The sequence below is a fragment of the Montipora foliosa genome, chromosome 13, assembly GCF_036669935.1.
Source record: "Montipora foliosa isolate CH-2021 chromosome 13, ASM3666993v2, whole genome shotgun sequence".
NCBI classification, from domain to species: Eukaryota; Metazoa; Cnidaria; class Anthozoa; order Scleractinia; family Acroporidae; genus Montipora; species Montipora foliosa.
Genome location: NC_090881.1, coordinates 2,509,594 through 2,533,227, shown reverse-complemented (window position 1 = coordinate 2,533,227; position 23,634 = coordinate 2,509,594). Strand labels below are relative to the sequence as shown.

Below are 23,634 nucleotides of genomic sequence, written 5' to 3'. Positions count from 1 at the left end.
CTATGTACCTTAAGACTTTTTAAGAGCATCGGACCCTGAACTGATTGATGGATTGGAAAATCTCTTAACATCTCAACAAAGCAGAGCAAGAATTTAGGCGGAAATTGAAGGTTGCGTTTTAGTTGTGTTACAAAAAACGTTTGTTACGTTGTAATTTATAATAAAATGGCATCGTTGTTATGTCTGTCATTATATTGTCTTTTTCTCACTTTCTACTACTACTACCACTTCTACTACTACCACTACAACCACTACTACTACTACTACTACTACTACTACTACTACTACTACTACTACTACTACCACTACTACTACTACTACTACTACTACTACTACTACTACTACTACTACTACTACTACTACTACTACTGCTGCTGCTGCTGCTGCTGCTGCTGCTGCTGCTGCTGCTGCTGCTGCTGCTGCTGCTGCTGCTACTACTACTAATAATAATCATAATAATAAAAATAATAATAAAAAGGATATCTTTGATACTTGCAGAAACAATTGTCTCTCACTTCTCGCAGCATTTCACGTTTAATAAAATCGGCTATGGATTATACCAACACCTACTACCACCCAAGCATATCTCACATTAAGCGGAAGAATTCTTTGTTCCCGGGGCTAGTTTACGTCAAAGCAGATCTTTACAACTCTCTGGACGCCGATTCCCGCCAAGTATTAGTATCTTACCAATTTAATGTCATAGTAAAAAGCATACCATATGTTATTTGAAGTTAATTTCATGTATGGTATTTGATCTTTACTGAAAGACAAGCATGTGACACGTTAGACTCGCCCGAAGTAGCTCGTTCCGTTCCTTTGGTTATGACATAACAGAGTTCTTTGTTCGTGTTCATCACTGTTTCTTTGTAAAATGACGTCATCAATGACATAAAAAATGCCTTGAAGAAATACTTTATTCCGTACTCTTTGGTGCTAGTTGATTTCAAAACAAAATTTAAAAAATAGGTACGCATTACGTACGTGTGGCAGTACAGTAATTTGACACATCGCTTTATTCCATAACTGTCAACTGAGCTGCGTTTTGTTTTCAAGGACGTAATACGTAAACTACTAAAACCAGAAAGATTGAAGAAAATAAATGGGAATCGAGAAACATTGGCTTCGAGGCTGAGATGAAGTTTAACTTCTTTTTCACAGAAAGTTAAAGCTTGTGCTCTGAGCGTCTGACACTTCAGAACAAAAGTTCACTGAAGTTAACCCCTATCCGGTGGGGTTAGTATCTGGTTGGAACACCTCAAAATATACGACTTGCTGCCAGAAACATACATGTAGGACCGAAAATTATATTTTAACGCTCAAAAATGCGAACTAAGCATGGTACAGATTTTGTTAGCCTGCTTTACGCAAAACAATTATTGATGCAAAAGTAAATAAATATTGTTACACAGTTTAAAGGAAGAGCACAAGGTATTTTTTAGGAAGTGTCGATCAAGATTAAAAAAAGATTTCCATCAGCAAACAAAATTTGCGACATGAATACAACATAAATTTTGTGCTGCGAATATAAAAAGTTACCATCAGCGAAAAACGTTTTGGGAAATTTTTGCAACGTTCAATTTTTCCATTGTTCTTTTGGCAGCACAAGTATAAATTGCAAAATCGAAAGTGACATCGATATCAGCGGCCGCCTGTGATAAGTTACCTTGCATGTTACTAACAATTGGATACATCCCTGGCAAAATGACGGCAAGACATCGGATTGTTGTTTTTTGTTAGCTGTTTCTTTTTCTTTTAAGTGTTAAAAGAGTCGACAAGAAATGTGCCAATTCAACACAAAGATCATAATCGTCCATCCCTTGAGGTTGCCCGTTGTTTCTGCAAAGTCAGAAATTCACTCTCCTAGACGAATATATTTAACACCAGGTGATTCCATGGTTTAGAAATAGAAACTGCTTTATTATCCATCATCGTCACAAATTATTGACGATTTTAGGGCTCATTTGTTGAAATTCAAGTACGTTTCCAACAGACCTGTCTATTTTCATGTTGCACGCAGTTATTTTCTGGTACAGCTGTTAAATGACATGAGGATTTGAAAAGGCTTCTCAGCTTTGTTTCCCTCTCACCTAACACACAGCCTGCCTCCGCTTCTTTTTTTTTAAAGGAAAGGGGAGCGACAAAATAGAGTGAATAAATTGCAAGAGAAAAACGAGGCTATCAGTGAAATAAACAGACACAGACTAGCCGAATGTAATTTACATGTCACTGACAAGTTTACCAATCAGCACAATTAAAATAGTGTTGCCGAACGTACACTCGATGACTAAGATCATTTATGACCAGGTGACCCATCGTTTTGGAAATAAAATGTGCTTTATTTTTTATCAGCGTCACATCTCACGCATATTCTTCACATTACTCTTATTTTGTCCAGAAAAAGAAATTCTTGTTGATTTTGCGGCTCACTTGTCAAATAAATCAAGAACAATTCCAAAGAGTTTGAGTTTGAGTGAGGCTCCAGCACTTGGCTAAGTAGCCTGACTTCTGGCTGTTATACACAATTGTGGTCTCATTCACACAGAAGCCCTTCAAGGTAATCCTGCCAAGCCGACCACATGCTGGAAAGGTCAGACCACAACAACGGGAACTCTGTGCCCTACTCTTTTCGACTAGTGTGTGGGATCTTTAACGTCTCACAGAATTAATGAACAAGGGCTGTGAGACGGGACCTCCGGCTTATCGGCCTTATCCGAGAACACTTTCTCCTCAGTTATTTAAAGACCCTGAGAGTTGGTCCGGCCGGAGTTGAACTCACGACCTCCCGCGTGAGAGCCCGGTGCTCAACCAACTGAACCACCGGTGCGCTGTTTTTTTTCCTCATTTATGCACGCGCTACGGGCCTATTTGCCACCACGGACATACACTCACTCACTCTTACAAAACTTATAAAGTGCACTACCACAAAAATAAGCAATATGGGGTTGGGACATGAAGAGGGAGGGGAGGCGATGACTTTTAACAGCAGTAACTAGGAGATGGAATGATTTAGTCGAATATTTAAGGCAACCATTTCAGCCCACTAAAGACAACTTGCAACATAACAGATGAGATCACACTGTGATCCCATCAGAGAAGTTTTGTGTTCCTGGCGAATCGGATTAAGGGCTTGCTCGGAACGTTAGAACTTGCCTTTGTACTCTACAAATGGACAGCACTATTGTTGGAAATCGAATCAATCATCATTTTCCTTGGCAAGTTGGGCTCTGAATCAGCACGATTGACTAATGAGCCTTCTAAGCCCCTGCAAACGAAGAAGCAATTTTACAAAAACTTTACTTCTCACAATGTTTCCTTTTTTCACGCTGCCAGAAACAATGCAGTGGGGAAACAATGTTTCCTCTTTTACAGGGCCTTTTTGTCTAACAAAAGATCTACAAATATTGGAAAAAATTAAATGTCCATCGAAAATGTTGCGCCGCTAGTTCATGCAACGAGCGTAATCTTCACTAACCGAGTTTTTTCTTAAACTTGATGGGACTTCTTTAATTTCCATAACTAAACGTTTTGGCATCGGCAAGTTCTGTTTCAAGTTTCCGAGATAATTATTGGTGCAGTGAATTGTCAACCGTGCAGGGGGAATTATCAGCCTTGGAGCGATTTCAGAACGGGTGCCTCCAAAACAAAAGCCTACGAGCTAAGACCCACAGCCTAATACCTATTTTGAAACATACTAGTTCAAGACACACAGGCAAGGACGGCTGGTTTATGAAACGCATTGTCCGAGCCCAAGAAACAAAAAGATCGATGGGGTCTTCTTTTTGTAGAAATGCTGGTCTCAAACTACAAAACGGAGACCCTTACTAAAACAGTTTATTTGACACTAAAATAGTGATATGAATGGGGTCTACAAAACGAAAACCCTCAGAACATAACGCCTAACGCCTTGGTACAGCCGAAAGAGAAGACGTGGGTGTTTGTTACTTTAGTGTAAAAGCTTTAAAGAAAAATAATCAAACCCTGCGAAAACAAAATGAAGCTCTCTCACGACCTGATGGACATTTTTGAAAAGGTGGACCGAAGTCTTCCATCAAGGTACACTTCCTTGAGTCGAACATCAATTACCAGAAGTCCCCAATGTCACTCAAGTTAACAGGAACGAGAACCAAACGGAGCTTTCCGGTAGTAGCCAAAACGCGGGGCCGGGGTCTGGGTGCCATTTTTTCCCTTTTTTTTTGTTTGTTTGTTTCAAATTTTGTCGTTATTGGCCGTTCCGAAATTCAGCAGGGAATTGGGGCGAGTTTTAAATTTTAACTAATCGATAAACTGACACTACCACATGAAAGATCATGTTGAGATTGGTCATTTTGCCAAGTATGGTGCTTTTAGGGTGAACAGAGACAAAGTTATGGACCTTGAAACATGGTTCAAAATCCATACAGGTGTTTCTAATTTTGATACAGCGTCCCCCAAAACCACATAAAGTCTTAAAATTTTTATGATTTCCGTGATACTCTTTAAAATGGGCAAACATAGCGATTATCATTGCAGCTTCTTTCCAATAGTAGGTACATGACGGGATTTTACAGTTGTCACTAAACTGTTAAAAAAAATTTAGAGTTTATATGGTTTTAGGGTACGCTTTGTCAAAATTAAAACGTTTGTATGGATTTTGAACCGTATTTCGAGGTTCATAACTTGGTCTCCGTTCACCCATAAAGCATCAAACTTGGTCAAATGACCAATCTTAACATGATCTTTCATGTGGTGGTGTCAGTTCATCGATTAGTTAAAATTTGAAACTAGCCCCAGTTTCCCTGCTGAATTTCGGAACGGCCAATTCTCCTGTACTGTTGTTTTTGAATGACCGGCATCTGGTGGAAAGTAGTCAAAAACATTAAGGAACTTACGGAAGCTATGAAAGTTCTTAAACCGACATCTTAGTATTTCTTTTCTCGAAATCGGACTTGTTTGTGTGTGTTTTAAAATCGAAGTTGGTTTTTGCGAGCATCTGACTTAGTCTTTCCGGAACCTCATCAAAAGCCAATCACAAATAGCCAAAATGACCTAATCGAAAACCAATGAAAGCATAACAAAAATGCAAGTTTTACCGAACAAACGTTCGGAATATTCCAAACCAAATCAGCTCTGTCTTTTTTTTGCAAAGTTTAAAGCCTGTCAGGCTTCCGTGGCTATAATAGTAGCGCTATTGTTTTCCATCCAAAGCGATAATCCTTTCTTTACACAAGTTTACCATTTTATTTGCATAACGTTCAACTCATTTTATCAATCAACTTAAAGAACAAAATACACTCGGAAAGACAAAGAAACAACTCTCCTTTATTCTGATCACACGACTCTGGGTGTAGCTCGAAACTCTTTACTATTGATCAAGGTTCTATCCTCGACATCAAGTTCTGTCTCCTCTCAACCTAAACCGCAAATGAATGCTCAAACGATTTTCTTTCTTCGTGATGTGGAAGAAGTGCCAACATAGAGAAACGAATATCCTGAAAGCGTGAAAACGTGGTGTTATTTAAGTCCTCTCTTAACAAAACTTCCTTAGACCAGAATCACCTATCAACCTCTTAACTTCATTATACAATCTCTTTAACCATGACAGATAACCACTTCTAGAATTTTTCATGTAGGAAAGATTTTGTCTAGAAATGCCTTCATGACCAAGCTCTAACAGACTGCTAACGGCGAGATCCTCACTGCACTTGGAAGCCATACGTAGTTTCACTTTACTTGTAACATTCGCCGACGAAGTGAAGGACAAAATACCTTCGGAAAGAAAAAGACACAACTCAGACTGCTTTATTCCGAACACACGCCTCTGCTATTAACAACAAACTGGGAGCAATGAGAGGTTCGCTACGAGAAAGAAAGAAATACAGTAGTGCGAGTTAAGAGTTTAACTACGTGAAACGTAATCCAAAAAGACAATATTTAACAAATGACAAGGCTTACCGGATGTGTGTAAGAAGACAGGAAAATGAGTACTCGTGTAGCTACATAACATGTACTCAGTTTAACAGGACGAAAAAACGATTCAACAAAATTTTCGGTCCTAATATACTTGTACTAAGTGGCCCCTAAGGGGATTACAAGAAAACTCCTAAGACACTTAACTGATTGTGCCCAGTGAAGAGGTAGTGTAACCTGAGGAAAAAGAATACGACCCAAAAAAAAAAGATGAATTTGCATGCAAGGAGGAACAATTAAATGTCCGCAACAATCAAGCTAAGCATAGCATAAACTAAAAAACTTTTGTTAGAAAGCGATTGAAGAGAGGAAGCAGCAATGGTTCTAAAATTGCGCTGAGGACCATTCTAAGGATTGTTGTCAAACGAGACGGGAGTAAATCTAGTTCAGGGTTTTCTTAATTAATTTGGATTTTGAGAATCTCTTGAGATCGTTGTAGTGTGACACGGGAATATACAGTTTTTTTTTTCTTTTATTTCACTGTTTCTTTATTTAGCAAGCACATTACGTAATTTAGCCTAGACGTGGCCTAATTTCAAAGGGACCCTCCGATCCTGAGAAAAGAAAACAAGCAACATAGCGAGCAACATTATTCAAACTGCTCGATGATCGTTCTCTTCCGATCTCTAGTCTCTATCTTTTAGAAAAACGTTGCGTCATATCCACAGTTCAAATGAGACGGATACCTCGCTGTACAGAATATATGAAAGTCATATCATGTGGACTCGGGGGTTCGAATCTCTTTCATGCCTGAAGTGGTCAGGCTGCTTCCGCTTCGCCACTGCTGAAGTAGCGCGCACAACCTGACTGTGACTTGACTTGAGGTAACTCGCAAACAAAAAAATCCAGGAATCGCGGACTTGATAGCTCAGTGGTATAGGCCATTCCGGAATTACGCAGGGAACTGAGGCGAGTTTCAAGTTTGAACCAATCGATTAATTGACTCCATCACATGAACGATAATATTGACTTTGGTCATCTGTCCAAGTTTGATGCTTTTAGGTCAAACAGAGACCAATTGCAAGTTACAGACTTAAAGACATAGTTAAAAATCCATACAAACGTCTCTAATTTTGAGACTGCGTCCCCCAAAACCTTATATAAACTCTTGAAAATGTTTGCATACGGAACCTGCGCCCACAGTGCGCACGGCAGTGAAAATTGTGCTATCCTGTCTATCATTTTCCCTTTCATCGGAAACAGTGCATTTATGTGCGCAAACGACGTTGTTGTCGATCTACCCTCTCGAAAGGACGCCACCAAAGTCTTTTTTTGCGAAGTCAACACAAACAAATACATTATCAGTACAGTTTTGACGTCTTCTTACACTTGATACGAAAATATCACACTGAATTCGTCTTAAAATTGTTAGGAAAAGCACGAATAACAGCCTAAGCACAATCGCTGACTTTCGAATCGCCGCTCGCCGGCAACCCAGTCTTTTTTTTTTTTTTTTTTTTTTTTTATCATCATGACTTTAATGCTTCCTTTCTTGCACCTCAGTCTTGACGCGTTAAATTGCTTTGTTGATAAAATTATTAACCTATGTATGTACATTTACTGTTTCTGTGATGTTTTATGCTGAGCATCTGTTCGCATCATTAATTAAGGCGCTGTTACACGAGGCAATGTTTCTTGCAGCTTTTCTGGTTTTTATTATTATTATTTTTTTTTACACTGGAGTGTGATATCAATGTTCTCCTTTTCCTTGCAAGAAATGGAATAACAGCAAATTTCTCTGTCTTTGATAGATGCCAGATTCAATCTCTCCACTATACAGTTGGTTTCATATCCTATATCAAAATGCAGTTCACAACATTGACAGAACGGCCAAACAACATACATTTCAAATGCTTTATTAAAAGAAACTCTAATGACAATTCGATATAAAGGATTGTTCTTCGACTATCGATTAAGCTTAAATAGAAATGCGTTACACTGTTTATTACTAGTTAATAGTATGCCCTCTTCGAAGCGAGAGGCTCCACATAAGAATTTCTTACATTTGTGAGAACGTTTTTAAAAGCAAACGCCGCATCGTAACCTCATTCCAAAAAAAAGTTGTTTTAAAAACGCACCATGTGTACAACAAAGATTATACATGTACTGGTCAAGCAACATTATGCATGCACTGTTTCAATGTTCTTCAAAGCGAAAATAAATCGCACGCGCCTAAGTGTTAACGTTGTCAGTGAGTGACTGAATTCACAAAAAAAATGCTATAAAATAATACTTGCAGTGCCCGTTTTTTCAGTACACTTGTTAGCATGGATAAAAAGTACTTTTTCTTGGTTCGGGTTTGAGCTCGGAGTTGTTTTGCAGGACACGACGAGGAAAGTGCAGAAGACTAAGTAGTAAACGAGGACCCTAAATCAGTCGAACCAACTATTACAGAAACTGTATTATGAAGTGGACCCACCAACCGCTTTAGGGGGACTCGACAAACTGTATCGTGCGGCATGTCGGTAAGGTCTGAATACGCGCGCAAGTACTCGATTGGCTCCGGCAACGACCTAGCTATACCCTACACAAACCTGCAAGAAAGCGCTTTCGTCGTAATCAAGTGATTGTGTTTGATATAGATTTGCAATGGCAGGCGGACTTGGTTGACTTACAACTTTGATCATGAGCTGGTAGAATAAAGGATACAAGTATCTACTGACCTGTATCGATGTCCTTTCCAAATACGCGTGGGTGCTGCCCTTAAAATCAAAAACAAGTGTCTCGTTGTTGGTGGCCTTTGAAAGCATTTTCCAGGAAGGTCGTAAACTTGCAAAGTTGCAAACAGATGCCGGAACCGAATTTAAGAACAAGACTTTTCTAACCTTCCTCAAAAAAGAGAAAGTACATCATTTTGTAACTTACAACGAAATCAAGGCTCAAGTTGTTAAAAGATTCAACCGTACTTTGAAGCAACTGATGTGGCATATGTTCACTACCAGCAGCTTTTACCATTATTTGGACCAACTGGACGATTTATATAGTGAATGGAAATTACAATCAAAGCGTGTACTGTAGCATCAAAGTGAAACTAACGGATGCCAATGAGAAAAAGGTTTCTTACCTTCCTGGACGGAGAAACCTTCACTGTTGCTCAGAGACTTCTGCGCGACTCAACCGTGTATCGTCTAAAGGAAGCAGACGGTGACTGGATTCAAGACACGTTTTACGAATTTCAGTTACAGAAAGTCGTAGAAACGGCAAAACACCCGTTTCGTATTTAAAAAAAAAAGGCAGGGGACAAGAAGCGAATGAGGAAGTGTTGGTACATGGGAAAGGTTGGCCACGGAAACACGACAGTTGGATTGCGTATAACCTGTTGGTGGCTTTACAACAAACATGATTCAAGATAGCGACTTTTACGTGACGCTTCCCAGTAACGCAAGTAGTAATTTATTTATAAACAATTCCAAGTCCTCCTTTCGTGTAGCGCTACCTCGACAAATCCATCTGAAAGATAAAAAAGATTGCAAAGTAGGATTACATCGTATTGTTTATCCGCTCTCAATGTTTGACATTACTAACGACTGCAAACATTCTCACACCGTGCCGGAACGTCAAGGTGACTCCACACGCGTTCGTATTACCCGAGGGCGAGTATCATACGGCGTTAGATGTGACAGAAAAAATATTACAATCCCTGAACAACGCTGACCCACCATCTAAGATTGGATTGCAACCTTAAACTCGCAAAGGGAAGGACTTATGGTCACACTGTCTACAACTCGCGCGTTGGGATGGATGACCGAAAACAACACTCTTATACCCGGCGTTCGTTTGAATGCTTCACTCACCTCAGAAAGAAAAGCTGAAACCTCCATCACGTATCCCGGGATTTACACCTTTCCTCCTTCGTTGTCGCTTTGCTCGTGTAAGCAGAGGTTGGTTCAAGTTCAAACCAATCTCCTGGAACCCTGGCAGGTGGGGGACAGGCGATTACCTCTCCTGAATGAAATGATACCCCTAGGTAGTTTTCGAGAAACACTCCTTGAAGAAAGAGAACATATTGTGTACCTGCCTTTGCGGACAAAGATATTTCAGACCATTAGAAATCTATTTAACGAGTGGATACGGTGAAACGCCAGAATTTTTAGACGGTATCGTCAGCGTCGTTTTACATTTCCGCTGTCGATCAACGTGACCAACAGTTTTTACGTCTTGCTAACAAGTGACGCAAGCCTGAGTCAGTATCCCGAAAACAAGGCGGCCGAGTTTAAGATGTAGTTACCAAGACAACTACACCTAAGTGAAGATTGGGAGGTGACCATGATACGGATTATTTACCCTTACACCTGGCAAAACGTAGGTGAGAATCAGCTGTCCTAAACTTTGTTGTGTAAAAGAGACCCTGAACCTTGGTATGTGATTCTACCCAAGACATTAGCTCGCGCATTGGGGTACTTAAACCATTAGCATAATGTTCCTTAGCTGTACCAAATTGGAAGGCCTTGCCCAAAAGAATGACGATCAGAGCTTCCTTCTTTTGAGGACAACGACAACGCTTGTCAGAAAAGAAGAGTTTGCGTGGGGATTGCTCTCGAGAGACGCTTTTCAAACCATCTACGTGTATTCCGATTTAATCGGTTCTCAAGTAGTGGGAGATGCTTAAGCCGACTTAGTTCGGATGCTCGTTCCTCGTGGTCAGCCAGGGAACATGATCACAGAAGAGGTCAAGGTGCCATCCTACCATAGGCTCCGAACGACTGGGTTTTCCTCCGTGGCGATCAATATAAGGGGGCACACGTGCACAGGTCAATTGATACCATTTGCTTTTGGCATCGTACCCGTGACCCTGTATTTTCGGCGGTGTGCTATTCTGTAAGATCATGTTGTTACAGATGAACCACCGATATTACCCATATGGAAGACATGTTGTACACTGTATGCAGCACGGTCAACGAGGAGACATCAGTATCTATGGAGGAACACAACCTTATGGCCAAGGTGGTAACGGCTTAGGTGGGATGTTTCGGTCCTAGTTCCGTTCAGCACTCCCTTTCTCAAAACAACAGCAAAAAAGGTGGCAAAGCGAATGCTCGATACTGGATAGGAAACGGGAATGCAAGTAGTCCAAGACGTGATCAATGGTCAGCCTTTAAAGAAAGTTGCAAAAGCAAGAGTGTAAGCTGCTAGGAAAATTTTACTCAAGGGGTCATTGATAACATTACCCGGCAAGGTCGAGGGGAAAGAGTATATATGCGCGCGGATACGTCAAAACCGAACAGTGAACGTCATACCAAAATCTAGAAAAGGAGAACACTTCGTTCAACGTTCAAGACTATTTTTGAGTAAAGATGGCATCAGCGCACCCTCGCTCAGCCCCTGGTGCAAAGTAACTTTTACAGTTGTCTGATGTAACTGTGACAGATGTGTCAATTGTCAGCAGCAAATGGGTCGATTACGAACCGGTTCAAACGGGAAGTAATCCCATCGAGTTTGTCATCAAACCGTTGTCTGACTACATAGACATTAACAAGACAGAGCTGCCATTGGTGGTAAAGATTACCAAACAAGATAGATCGCCCACAGGGGATGGCAAGAAGTACACTCTGGTCAACAACGCCCTTTATTCTATCATCAAAGAGTTTACTATCGAGATCAACCAAGCGCTGGTAACAGAACAGTCAGACACTCAAGCATACAATGCTTACATCAAGACCTTAGTGAATTTTACAGAACAGCTAAAGAAAGCGTACTTAACCAGAGCTCGGTATTACAAAGACACTGCTGGACACATGGATTAAGTGGATAACACAGCAGAAAGTCATTAGGGTCTGAATAGAAGAGCCACATTTACTAACAATGGCGCGGAAGTGGGGTTGGTTGGTGTACTCCTTCTTGACGTGTTTAATATTGACAAGTTGCTGTTTGACGGTTTGGAGATCAAAGTGGAAGTGGACCTGAACAACGACGCTTTTCTTCTCATGGCTGGGGAGATTCCAAACAACTTCAAACTAAGGATCATGTCTAGCACAGGGCTCGTTGCAGACAGTGTGAAATGAACGTCTACCGAACATGCAAGGTCACATAGGGAGCGCACCGCTACCAGCCATATATACCTTAACCATAACCCCCACGCAGGCAAGGATCATCCCTCAAGGAGTCTTAAATCACACAATGAGACTGTTTTCATTCCTCAGTGCTTCATTTTTGGGGTTGTGCGAAACGATACCTTCAACGGGAACCTTGCAAGAAATCCTTTCAGATTTGAGTTGTTTGACCTGCAAGACATTCAGCTGACTGTGAATGGAGTAGAAATGGCTTAATCTGCACTGGAAATGACGGGTAGAAAAAAGATCGATGTTGCAACATGCGATTTTCAGGAAGTGGAGACATGAATTGTGGGCACGGTCCTGAAAATGCTAGAGTGAATTGAGAAAACGGTTACGGTTTGTTCCGTTTTAATTTGACACCGGCCAAAAGTGGACATCCCGATCATCTGATACTCCATCGAAAGGGTAACGTGAACCCTTGCCTGAAATTTGGAACTCAGACGAACTCAGTTCTCAACTAAATCGTGTACGCCGAATTTCAGAATCAGTTGGAAATTGATTGCAATCGTCGCGTCGATTTGTTGCAAGGCTCTTAATTCCATCGTTATGCATACGACCCAAGAGCTGTGGAAAGCCTGTCTCTCTGACCCTGTGTTGACACCTCTGATGCAAGGGGTATTTCCAAGGGATAGGCTACCTGTCATCAACACCTACCTAGCTGGTCTTATTGCGAATACGGACCCTCATGACCAACGTGGGACACACTAGGGTGGCCATGTACTTTGCATCGCCCCGTGAACGTGGATTTTTTCGCAGCTACGGATTTCCTCCCGAAACTTACAACATGGATACCTTCATTCTGCGGGAAGTTACCTATTATAACAATAAACCATTGCAAAGGCTGAACTCGGATGTTTGTGGAGATTATTGTTTGTTTTGCCTTATTCAACGAGAACAGAATGTTGACGTGAACACTATTCAAGCTAAATTTAAAGGACATGATTCTCAGTGGAACGATGCACAAGTTGCACGGAGTGTAAACGCTTATTTTAATTCAGTCATTTATCCTAAAGTTCATCTTTGCTTTGAACAAGGTTGTAAGTCATTTTGCAGTAGGCTCAAGCAATAGAATCACGTTGAAAGTAAAAAAAATGTTGCTTTATTTTTTGGGTATTTGCTACTAAAAGGGGTGGGAATTCTATCTCGTGTAAACAAATCGTTTAAGCTTCGTCTGGTCAACATCTCTCAATTCAATGCAAGTTCCCCAGCAGTATTATCAATTCTGGCCCCAGCCAATGTGGAAAAACAACATTTACGTGCCAGATACTTCAACACGCAGATTGTTTATTTGAACGCCCCATTCGCAATATGGTGTATTGCTACGGTCACCCCATTATCGTCCTGGTCTGGTCGAGTTAAATGACCTCATGAGAAACTGTAGCGATGAAAAACGCATTCTGGATTCGCTCTTAATCTAGTTAAAGGGAATATTTTGGTTTCAAGTTCATCATTTAAATGCTTGAAACCACACAAGTCGAAACTACTTTATTTGACTCGCAAGACACCTAGATTGAAGAAGAAGAAATAATTTCTCAATCAACAAGGACAATTCCTGCCCACTCTCGCCTCTTTGATTGCACAGGTCGCTTTGAATTTATTAGGTAAAATGTTAAATGAAACACGTACAAAAGATGATTTTGTTTCCAGAGCATTTATTGTAAAGCCTTGAGACAGAACATCGCTTAACCTCTCCTCCGCAACTCACGACCTTGACGAGCTTGGATCAAGACATGAAACATATCACGGATTCTACTTTGCCCGAGAATCAAAAAGTGGCCTTATTGGATCAACTATTCAAGGTATTCAAGGTTTGGGAAAACCATTCTCCAACGACATCGGAGGTACAACAGGTAACGTCCTGTTACACCCGTTGGTCCGTCCAAAATTCCCGTCAGGATAGAAACACCACCTTCACCTAAGGACACAGATCCCTTGATCTTCGAAACGCCACCAGATTCCACTGAGAAGCGGGTTATAAAAAGGTCCAAGAACACCTATGGTTGCCTGATTGAGGAGTAAAACAACCTTGGGAACCTTACTGAATGATAATGATGTAGCGAACTTCTCTCATTTACGCTTGTTATTTATTTTCGCTCTAACCATAGTTAACAGAGGGGAATGGTTATGAAACCCGACAAATTTCTTTTTTGTAGGTTTTTGTTCTCTTTATTGGCCTTGACCATGCACAAAACACAATAGTTGTTTACTCCGTACTGGGGAACTAACCAATAGAAACGTGTTGGTTACGTACTTCATGCATAGTGTATGAGCGGAAAACAAAAGATTGTGCACGGTCGTGGACCTCCCAAACTAAATCTTGACATCTTTGTTTGCTCCTTTGATGTTTGCCGAGCTTCAAAACCAGTCCCTTCTATTAACTATGCTCTAACGCATTGAAATAGTGCATGCATAATATTTCTTGACCAGTAAATGTTTAATGTTTGTTGTACATACATGTATGGTGCGCTTTCAAAAGAACTGTTTTTGGTATGAGGTCATCACGATGTGTCTGCTTTTTAAACAAATTCTCGCAAATAAAACAAATTTTTATGAGCAGCCCTTTCCTTCGAAGCAGGCATACTATCAACTTGTAATGAACATAGTCAAGTAATGCATTTTAAATTATTACAGCTTTGATGGAGGAAGACCAAGAGTTTACATCAACTTGTCATTAGAGTGTCTTTTAATAAGCGTTTCAAATGTATATTGTTGTTTGCTCACTGCATCAATGTTGTGAAAGGCATTTTGAAATAGGATATGAAACCAACTTAGTATTCCCGTTTCACAATACAACTGTCTCAAGTGATTCTAAAAGTCCAAATTAAGAGATGCTTGAACTGGATTTAAACTCCTGTCTTGTTTGAAAACAATCTTTAGAATGGTCCATAGCGAAATTTTAGAACCATCGCTGCTCCCTTTCTTCAAGCTTTTTCTAACAAAAGTTTATCGGCGTATGCTATGCTTGATTGATAAACGAATCGAGCATTATGCAAATAAAATGGTAAACTTGTGTAAAGAAAGGTTATCGCTTTGGATGGAAAACAATAGCGCTACAATTACATTAATGGAAGCCTGGTCGGCTTTAAACATTGCAAAAAAAGACAGAGCTCATTTGGTTTGGAATATTCCCAACGTTTGTACGCTAAAAACGTTTATTTTGTTATGTTTTCATTGGTTTTCGATGAGGTCATTTTGGCTGTTTGTGATTGGTTTCTTGTCCCCATATTGTGACTTGATTGCGCTACTCACTTGATCTTTATTGTTTGGTTGCTGTGCCAGACAGAGCTCTTTCTCCAAGCCAGCCTATTCAAACACACCACCAAAATGATAAGCACACCGTAATATTTTATCGTGACACGCTCGTGCGCGCTTAATGTGTTTTCCTACACCGAAACTTGCACGTGTTTTGGAGCTAGGGTTATGTGTTCAAACTTGCCCCTGATTATGCACGTTCCCTCGCCTTCTCGTCTCGTGTACGTACGTGGCTGGCATCTCATTAGCCTAAGCCTAATTTATGAGATGCCAGTGTTGTTACACGTGTTAGGGTTAGGGTTACGCTGCGGTGCATCATGCGCCAACTTGCTCTTAATTTATGCACGCTTCCTTCTTTTGTTCTTCTGAGTGACGACATCATTTGATGACTACCTGCCAAAATGGGTCTGGATGGGCTCATATAAATACTCCTACGCCCTACTCGCTTTCTTAGTCTGCAACACCGAAGCTCTGGAACTCAGTCCACAGAATATATACGTGGTGGGACTGGATAGATACAACTTTTCGTGAATTAATTACTACTAATACGGCGTGCCCTAGGAAGTAAGGCTGTCGTTGTTGTATCAAGGCATATTCTCAGGAAACCAGAGAACAAATTGGTCAACAGTATGCCTTTTCCAACCCTAAACTTATCAAACGTAAACCCAGTCGCCCAAAGCTGATGCTTTATCAGTACATTGCCATCGTAATTAACCAGGAAAACCCACCAAATCCAGAAGAGAATCGAAGCATGGCACAAGACCGGAAGGCGTGAACGACTACAGTGCAGCGTCAAACTCCGTTGAAGTCCTTAACTGTAAAAATCGCGTTCATAACTGAGAGGATCATAGCTTCACTTGATTTCATACCCGCAGTTCATATATGATCCATTTCATATACCATTTCATCCGTTGATTCATTCCCCACGGGAACATTGGAACCCACAAATGACCAGCTCCCAACGTCAGTGGCTTCATAGTTCAGTTGGTTAGAGCGTCGCACCGGTTCAAACCCCGTTGAACTTCTGAATTTTTCAGGCTTCTTTACGCAATTGTAAAAAATACGTTCATAACTGCCAGGATCATAGCTTCACTTGAATTGATATAGGGATTGACATCGCTCGTCCACACGAAATTACCAAGTCAGTTAAAGCCGACGGTCAGCCGAGCACAAAAAAACTAGGTAGTCAAAAAAAGAAGCCGTCTGGCAGTACAGAAGACACCAACCCACTGGAATTACGAAATAAGAATTCTCTCAACGGCAGCGTCACAACAAAATAAAAGATTGTACAGCCTAAACTAAGAAGCGCATTTACTGCAAAAACTGTTACCGTTTTGCATCGGTAAGTGTGGGAAAAAATATGACGTTACAATTCTTTGGTTAGAAGAGAACGGTGAAAGCTCTGCAGGATCCATCCTGAGGCCTGAAGACATTCCAACTGTTAAGTCCAATGGTGGCCGCTAGTTTGCCATTCTTAACTTCTTCAACGAAGAAAGCAAGCACGAAAACCTCTCAAATGCCAATTGGATATGGGCATAACTTCCTATGTATGAAGCTCTTTCATGAATTTTATTTTCTGGGACTAGTAGATCGAGTCACTTGCGGTGGTCGCATGGAGGTGCTTAAGTTTAAGGAAGTTGTCCGTTTAAACAAACCAATGTTGTCTGCTACAACCTGCCAATGGCCGGGACTCCTGAAGATGCACTCCCAGGCTGAAATATTAAACCCTTAACCCCACAACAAGTCCTTCAGGACTATAGGGTCGTCTTTGAGGGAATAGGCCACATTAGATGCATGCACAAGCTTTGTAGTCGACCCGGCATCAGTACCCGTTCAACATGCTAGTAGGCGTATACCCATAGGCCTTCCAGAGGAGATCTAAAGAAGAAACGTGCATCAGGAAAGAGGAACGTCCAACACAGGATAAGTAACTTAGTTGGAGTAGTAGTAGTAGTATCTAGGCCAGGCAAAATTAGGATTCGCCTTGATTCTCCAGAGCTGAATAAGGCCATCAAACGTCCCAAGTATCACATTTCTATTCTCGAAAACTGCCACCAAGACTATGCAAGGTCAAGGTTGCCATGTTTAATAAAAGACCACGTAAACGAATTACGTGACATCTCCCCTCCAGCTAATGAAAGGAGTAATAAACATGCAATCAAAAATATCAACATTTTCCACTATTCATGGATCAAGACCTGTCCCTGTCAGGCAAAATTAATTTTTCAGCCGATAAAAACAACTCGTCTTAGCAATGTAGTAATTGATTAATAGCCCGTAATCAACTAATAAAATACAAAGTCATTTAGTCTGAGTGTTTGTACAGTTCTATTAGATCTAGAGCGGATAGTACCAAGACACCGGATGATGTCACTTTCTGGGCACTTTGTGATCCCTCTGTCACTTGTTGGACTCCTGGATGGTTCTTGTGTCACTACCAGGGGTCTTGATGATGTCTCTCCTGCCTCGTCTGTTGGGAGTGCCTTTTCTGGTCACAACCACTGATTGAGAGGAGTGAGTATGTTCGGTAACTGTAGCAGGTTTCCAACCATTCTTTGTTTTTAGTCGAACAGTGTCACCATTTTTGACAAGGGGTAGTGACTTGGCTCCTCAGTCAAAATACAACTTCTGTTTTCTGTTGAGCCAGGAGCTGGGACTTGGCACCTGTTGGAATTGTTGCTTCCAGTAACTGTTTTTTTAGAGAGAAGTTTGATTTTTAGGCAATAACCAACCCTGGCCTCTCCAAGTCTAAATCCATACGAAAAAAAGAGAGAAGCCAAGAGTCCCAATCGTGTCCAAAAATTGTAATTGCTAGATAAGTCCGCCCCGGGTCAAAAACCGTGATAAACCAATTTGAAAAATCCAAGACCTCAACAAGTCCCAATCGTATTCAAGAATCATATTTACTAGATGAGTACGATCTGAGTCGAAATCCATAAAAAGACGTTTCCACATTTGACCAGTCAAAACTCTTCTGATTTAATTCTTCTTGTCTATTTCGGCTGTTTTTCTCTCATTTTTAAGTATCCACATCACCTTTTTTTTTTCGTGTCGAAGATCATTATTGGCTTCTTTTAAACAATTGTTCATAGTTTTTAGTTCTTCACTTTTAGACGAGCTTTTATCATTGATTGAGGCACTTCCGCACTTCTCAGTCCTTCAATTTTTTTTTAATGTCTGCGACACGTGATCCTGAAAGCTGGTGTTGGTACGTCTAATGAGTTTTCTGCGGCCAATGACGGCTATCCCACCACCACCATGCTTTCCAATGCACAAGATGGAGTCAGAACTAAATCATGCCTGTGACCCTGAGTAGCTCTTACTTATGAGGTGTTCGCTGAAGAACGCTGTATTATTTCGAGTTCAAGACCTTTAATCGACAGAAGATTCAGGAGAAAAGTCTTAGTCAAACAAAGAAACTTGAATGCGAAAGTCGTTCCTGTGGATATGGTGGAACTAAAGCTTTTCATCACATTATATTATTAAGGAGCAAGGATGGCACAGTCGGTTAGTGCGCGACCTTGGTGCAAGAGGTCCTGAGTTCGATTCCCGGATCTCGCATCCTTGTTTTGACTTCTTTCCTTTCCGTGTAGCTAAGTAGCTTTAAATACCCGTAAAACGGAGCACTGATGGAGAGGGGGGAGTAAAATGAGCGCACCGTCGACCCCAGGTTTGTCAGTTGAATTACTGTTACGAGTCATCGACGTTAAATATGGTTACTTTACTTTACTTTATCAATGTCCTTGCATAGGACTCTTGTTGCGTTCGGGTCTCAACCACTCAGGATGAAGGCGGTTGGAACTTGGACTTAACAAACGAGTTAATCTTGTCAATTTACCATTACACTTTTAATCTTTTACCGTTATGTCAGTTGTATTTTCTATAATATTGTCGGTTAGGTGAATATATCCGCTTGTAACGAACATTTAATCTGTAAGAATTATGAAAGCGGATCTCAGGCGTGCGAAGCGCGCCAGCGTAGCACCATGGGGAAGATTTTCTGGGTAATCTATCGATACGAGAAATTTTGGTTATGATGTCACGTACGTCCACCCGTACAGACTGACGTCACGTACATCCGCCCGTACGGGCTGTCGGGGTGGTAGAGTAAATATATGTTTGCATTATATTTGCGCTGTGCAAATTTGGTGTAAATCCATTTTTTCGTGCAGTGTGGGAAGGCAGGACAGCCTCTGGGGACGGGATTGTTCGGGCAATTATAGTGTGGCAGCGTTGTATTGGCAACCCCCCGTTTTTCTGGAGGGAAATCATATTAGTGACGAGCAACGGGTTAAAGATCAGGAAAGAGCACGGGAGAAGGAGCGAAGAAATCCTCGAGAGATGCCGAGGAAGGAGAAGAAGAGAACATTTCAATGAAAATCAGCATAAGGCTGAGAGCGATAGAGCTAGAAACAAAAGACAATAATTTACAACGGTTAGCTTTCAGGTAATGTTTCCCTTCTTAATATATGCCTCGCATACTTTGTAAAACTAAAAAAAGGAAGAAGGCCTTAAAACGTTTGCAATTCTGTGTTGACAGAGATTTTGACATATTTCAACAGTACATTTATAGGCTATTTGTGTGAAATGGATGTCCAGTTGTAAGCTGCTTTGTTTGACCGTGGAATTGCAGTCGAGGAAGCGAATTTACTACGCTTTAGGTTGACTTCTTAATTAGTAATATTTTTGCTATTGTTCTGAAATGAAGAGAAAGGGAGTAAAGATTGTCAGTCAAACGGAAAATATTGTGAAAGAGATTACTGTGCATGTAATTTCAGTTTTAGCTGTTGATTAAAATTTTTGGTTATTGTTTGCAAGGCTTGTTTGTTTACTGCATCCTGTCAGCTCAGGTGTTTGATCTGTTTGATCACTGTAAACTGTACACATTAATGACGATTAATTTTGTACTTTATGCAGAAACATAACTATTTCCATAAACACAATACCTTTTTTTTTTTTTTTTTTTTAATAAAAACCTTTTTGATCAGAACGTTGAGGCTGAGATTAACCAAAATTATAAGAACGTATTAAGAACACCCCTCAGGCTGAGACTGAGTCGATTGAGAACGTTTTTATTTTGGTGCTTGTATTTTAAATGAAAGCATGAAATAAAGGTACAAAATGTAAATTAACCCAGATGTTTAAGGGCATATCTAGTATATCATAACGATGCTTTTCTTATTGCATGACACACATTTCAGTTAATGAGCAGTTCTTATATATAATCGTTACAAAATATTAAACTTCAACACCATCAAAACAAGCACTACGATAGCTGGGTGACCCGAAAAAACTGACCCCCGGTCCGTGGACCCCCCTACGGACTGGGTCTACGGACTGCCTTACGGACCGGTCCACGGACTACCCCTACGGACCCCCTCTACTGACCACCCCAAAACAACACAGAATTAAAAATAAATAAATAAAAATAAACAACAGCTGAAAATTTGTTTATACCGGTTGTCTGGATAGACCACTCCTGCCGCTGAAATCTCAGCTGTTACGCTCTGGAAATCAGGCTAAGGCTCAGGTACCTCTAGTGTTGCCTTTTCCTTCCGCTGTTGACCGGAGTGCTTCGACGAAAACCGGGAATATCTAAGTTCTTCGGCCATTTTGTTCGGAACGGTGAGATCGTGAGGCCTGGGGCGAGTTCACAAACCCGCGGGAGAATGATCCGAACAAAATGACGCAGGAAAGGAAAGAAAATACAAATATAACTTACTTATTATCAATCTTTTTCGAAGCATTCCGGTCCACAGCGAAGGAAGCGGCAATGTGTGATTAATTAATAGACTTTACGCCCGAACCTGAGCCTTAGTCTGTTGAATTTGCCGAGCGTAACGGTTGAGATTTCGCAGACACGAGTGGGCTATCCAGATAACCGGTAAGTCAAATCTTTAGTTTTTATTTATTTTCATTTCTATGTTGTTTCAAGGTGGTCCGTATAGGGGGTCCATGGACCGGGGATCAGTGATTTCGGGTCACCCATGATAGGTTTCCTGGTCACGTGCGCAAGGTTTCAGTTATTAAAAAACTATACCATGCAAAATTAAGAACATCGTTAAGAACGTTTTCAGCATCACAACGCCAAATTATATAAAAACGATCAGCCTCAGCTCCAAAATTAGACGTTTTTATAAAAAATATCTGTATTATTTGCTCTCTGGGGTTAGGGACGGGAGCTCTGCTTTAGGCTTGGCTAAATCTATATATTATACTGATCATCTTGTAAAAATTTAACTGTTATACTGCCTATGGCTGGTAATGTTTGAAACATCGAAACATGTTTCCTGGTCACGTGCGCAAGGTTTCAGTTATTAAAAAACTATACCATGCAAAATTAAGAACATCGTTAAGAACGTTTTCAGCATCACGACGCCAAATTATATAAAAACGATCAGCCTCAGCTCCAAAATTAGACGTTTTTATAAAAAAAATCTGTATTATTTGCTTTCTGGGGTTAGGGACAGGAGCTCTGCTTTTAGGCTTGGCTAAATCTATATATTATACTGATCATCTTGTAAAAATTTAACTGTTATACTGGCTATGGCTGGTGATGTTTGAAACATCGAAACATGTTCCTTTAATTCAAAAGTGTGGTTGCATTTTTTAAAATAATTGATTCTATTTAGTTATTTTTAAGTAAATTTATCCATTGATGGCTCCAGCCAGAAATATTTCAAAACTGCACTGCTATGAATGCAATACCCTGGCTTTTATTTACACCAAGAGGTGAAAAGAGTAACTATTTACCATGAGGTTAACTACTTTACTCATGAAAACCTATTGACATAGTCTTGCTCTGTTTTGCCTCAGATCCCTACGGAATAACAACATTGCTTTTTTGACAAATGGAATTTTTGCCAAACTTGAGAATCTTAAATATTTGTAAGTAAGACCAGTGAAACATATTTTAAATCACAGTTACCATGGTGTGACCATGCCACACCGTTTTAGCTATCCAAGGTAACAGCTTTGGATGAACTGCTTGCCGAAGACTAACATATCCCTATACCAAATTTTTAAAATAATTGATTCAATTTATTTATGTTTAAATAAATTTATCCTTTGATGGCTCAAGCCGGAGATATTTCAAAACTGCGCTGCTATGAACTCAATACGCTCGCTGTTATTTACACCACGAGGTGAAAAGAGTAATTATTTACCATGAGGTTAACTACTTTACTCATTGAAAACCTATTGATATAGTCTTGCTCTGTTTTGCCTCAGATCCCTACAGAATAACAACATTGCTCTTTTGACAAATGGAATTTTTGCCAAACTTGAGAATCTTAAATATTTGTAAGTAAGACCAGTGAAACATATTTTAAATCACAGTTACCATGGTTTGACCATGCCACACCGTTTTAGCTATCCAAGGTAACACCCTTGGATGAACTGCTTGCCGAAGACTAACATATCCCTATACCAAATTTTTAAAATAATTGATTCAATTTATTTATGTTTAAATAAATTTATCCTTTGATGGCTCAAGCCGGAGATATTTCAAAACTGCGCTGCTATGAACTCAATATGCTCGCTGTTATTTACACCACAAGGTGAAAAGAGTAATTATTTACCATGAGGTTAACTACTTTACTCATTGAAAACCTATTGATATAGTCTTACTCTGTTTTGCCTCAGATCCCTACAGAATAACAACATTGCTCTTTTGACAAATGGAATTTTTGCCAAACTTGAGAATCTTGAATATTTGTAAGTAAGACCAGTGAGACATATTTTAAATCACAGTTACCATGGTTTGACCATGCCACACTGTTTTAGCTATCCAAGGTAACACCCTTGGATGAACTGCTTGCCGAAGACTAACATATCCCTATACCAAATTTTTAAAATAATTGATTCAATTTATTTATGTTTAAATAAATTTATCCTTTGATGGCTCAAGCCGGAGATATTTCAAAACTGCGCTGCTATGAACTCAATACGCTCGCTGTTATTTACACCACGAGGTGAAAAGAGTAATTATTTACCATGAGGTTAACTACTTTACTCATTGAAAACCTATTGACATAATCTTACTCTGTTTTGCCTCAGATTCCTACAGAATAACAACATTGCTTTTTTGACAAATGGAATTTTTGCCAAACTTGAGAATCTTAAATATTTGTAAGTAAGACCAGTGAAACATATTTTAAATCACAGTTACCATGGTTTGACCATGCCACACCGTTTTAGTTATCCAAGGTAACACCCTTGGATGAACTGCTTGCCGAAGACTAACATATCCCTATACCAAATTTTTAAAATAATTGATTCAATTTATTTATGTTTAAATAAATTTATCCTTTGCTGGCTCAAGCCGGAGATATTTCAAAACTGCGCTGCTATGAACTCAATACGCTCGCTGTTATTTACA

At 40.1% G+C, this 23,634-nt stretch overlaps 1 protein-coding gene across 1 annotated transcript; it reads left to right on the top strand.

The window, feature by feature from the left end:
- The first annotated feature begins 10,775 nt into the window (after positions 1 to 10,775).
- Positions 10,776 to 11,693, top strand: LOC137981516 (uncharacterized protein F54H12.2-like). The gene is made up of 2 exons (XM_068828617.1): positions 10,776 to 10,908; positions 11,317 to 11,693. The coding sequence occupies exons 1-2, from the start codon at positions 10,776 to 10,778 to the stop codon at positions 11,691 to 11,693; spliced, it is 510 nt and encodes a 169-aa protein (XP_068684718.1).
- The last annotated feature ends 11,941 nt before the right edge of the window (positions 11,694 to 23,634 follow it).

Coding starts and splice junctions, on each gene's coding strand:
- LOC137981516 (XM_068828617.1), top strand. CDS start 10,776: ATGTTGTTACAGATGAACCACCGATATTACCCATATGGAAGACATGTT. Junction 10,909..11,316: donor CCAAGGTGGTAACGGCTTAG/GTGGGATGTTTC, acceptor TAACTGTGACAG/ATGTGTCAATTGTCAGCAGC.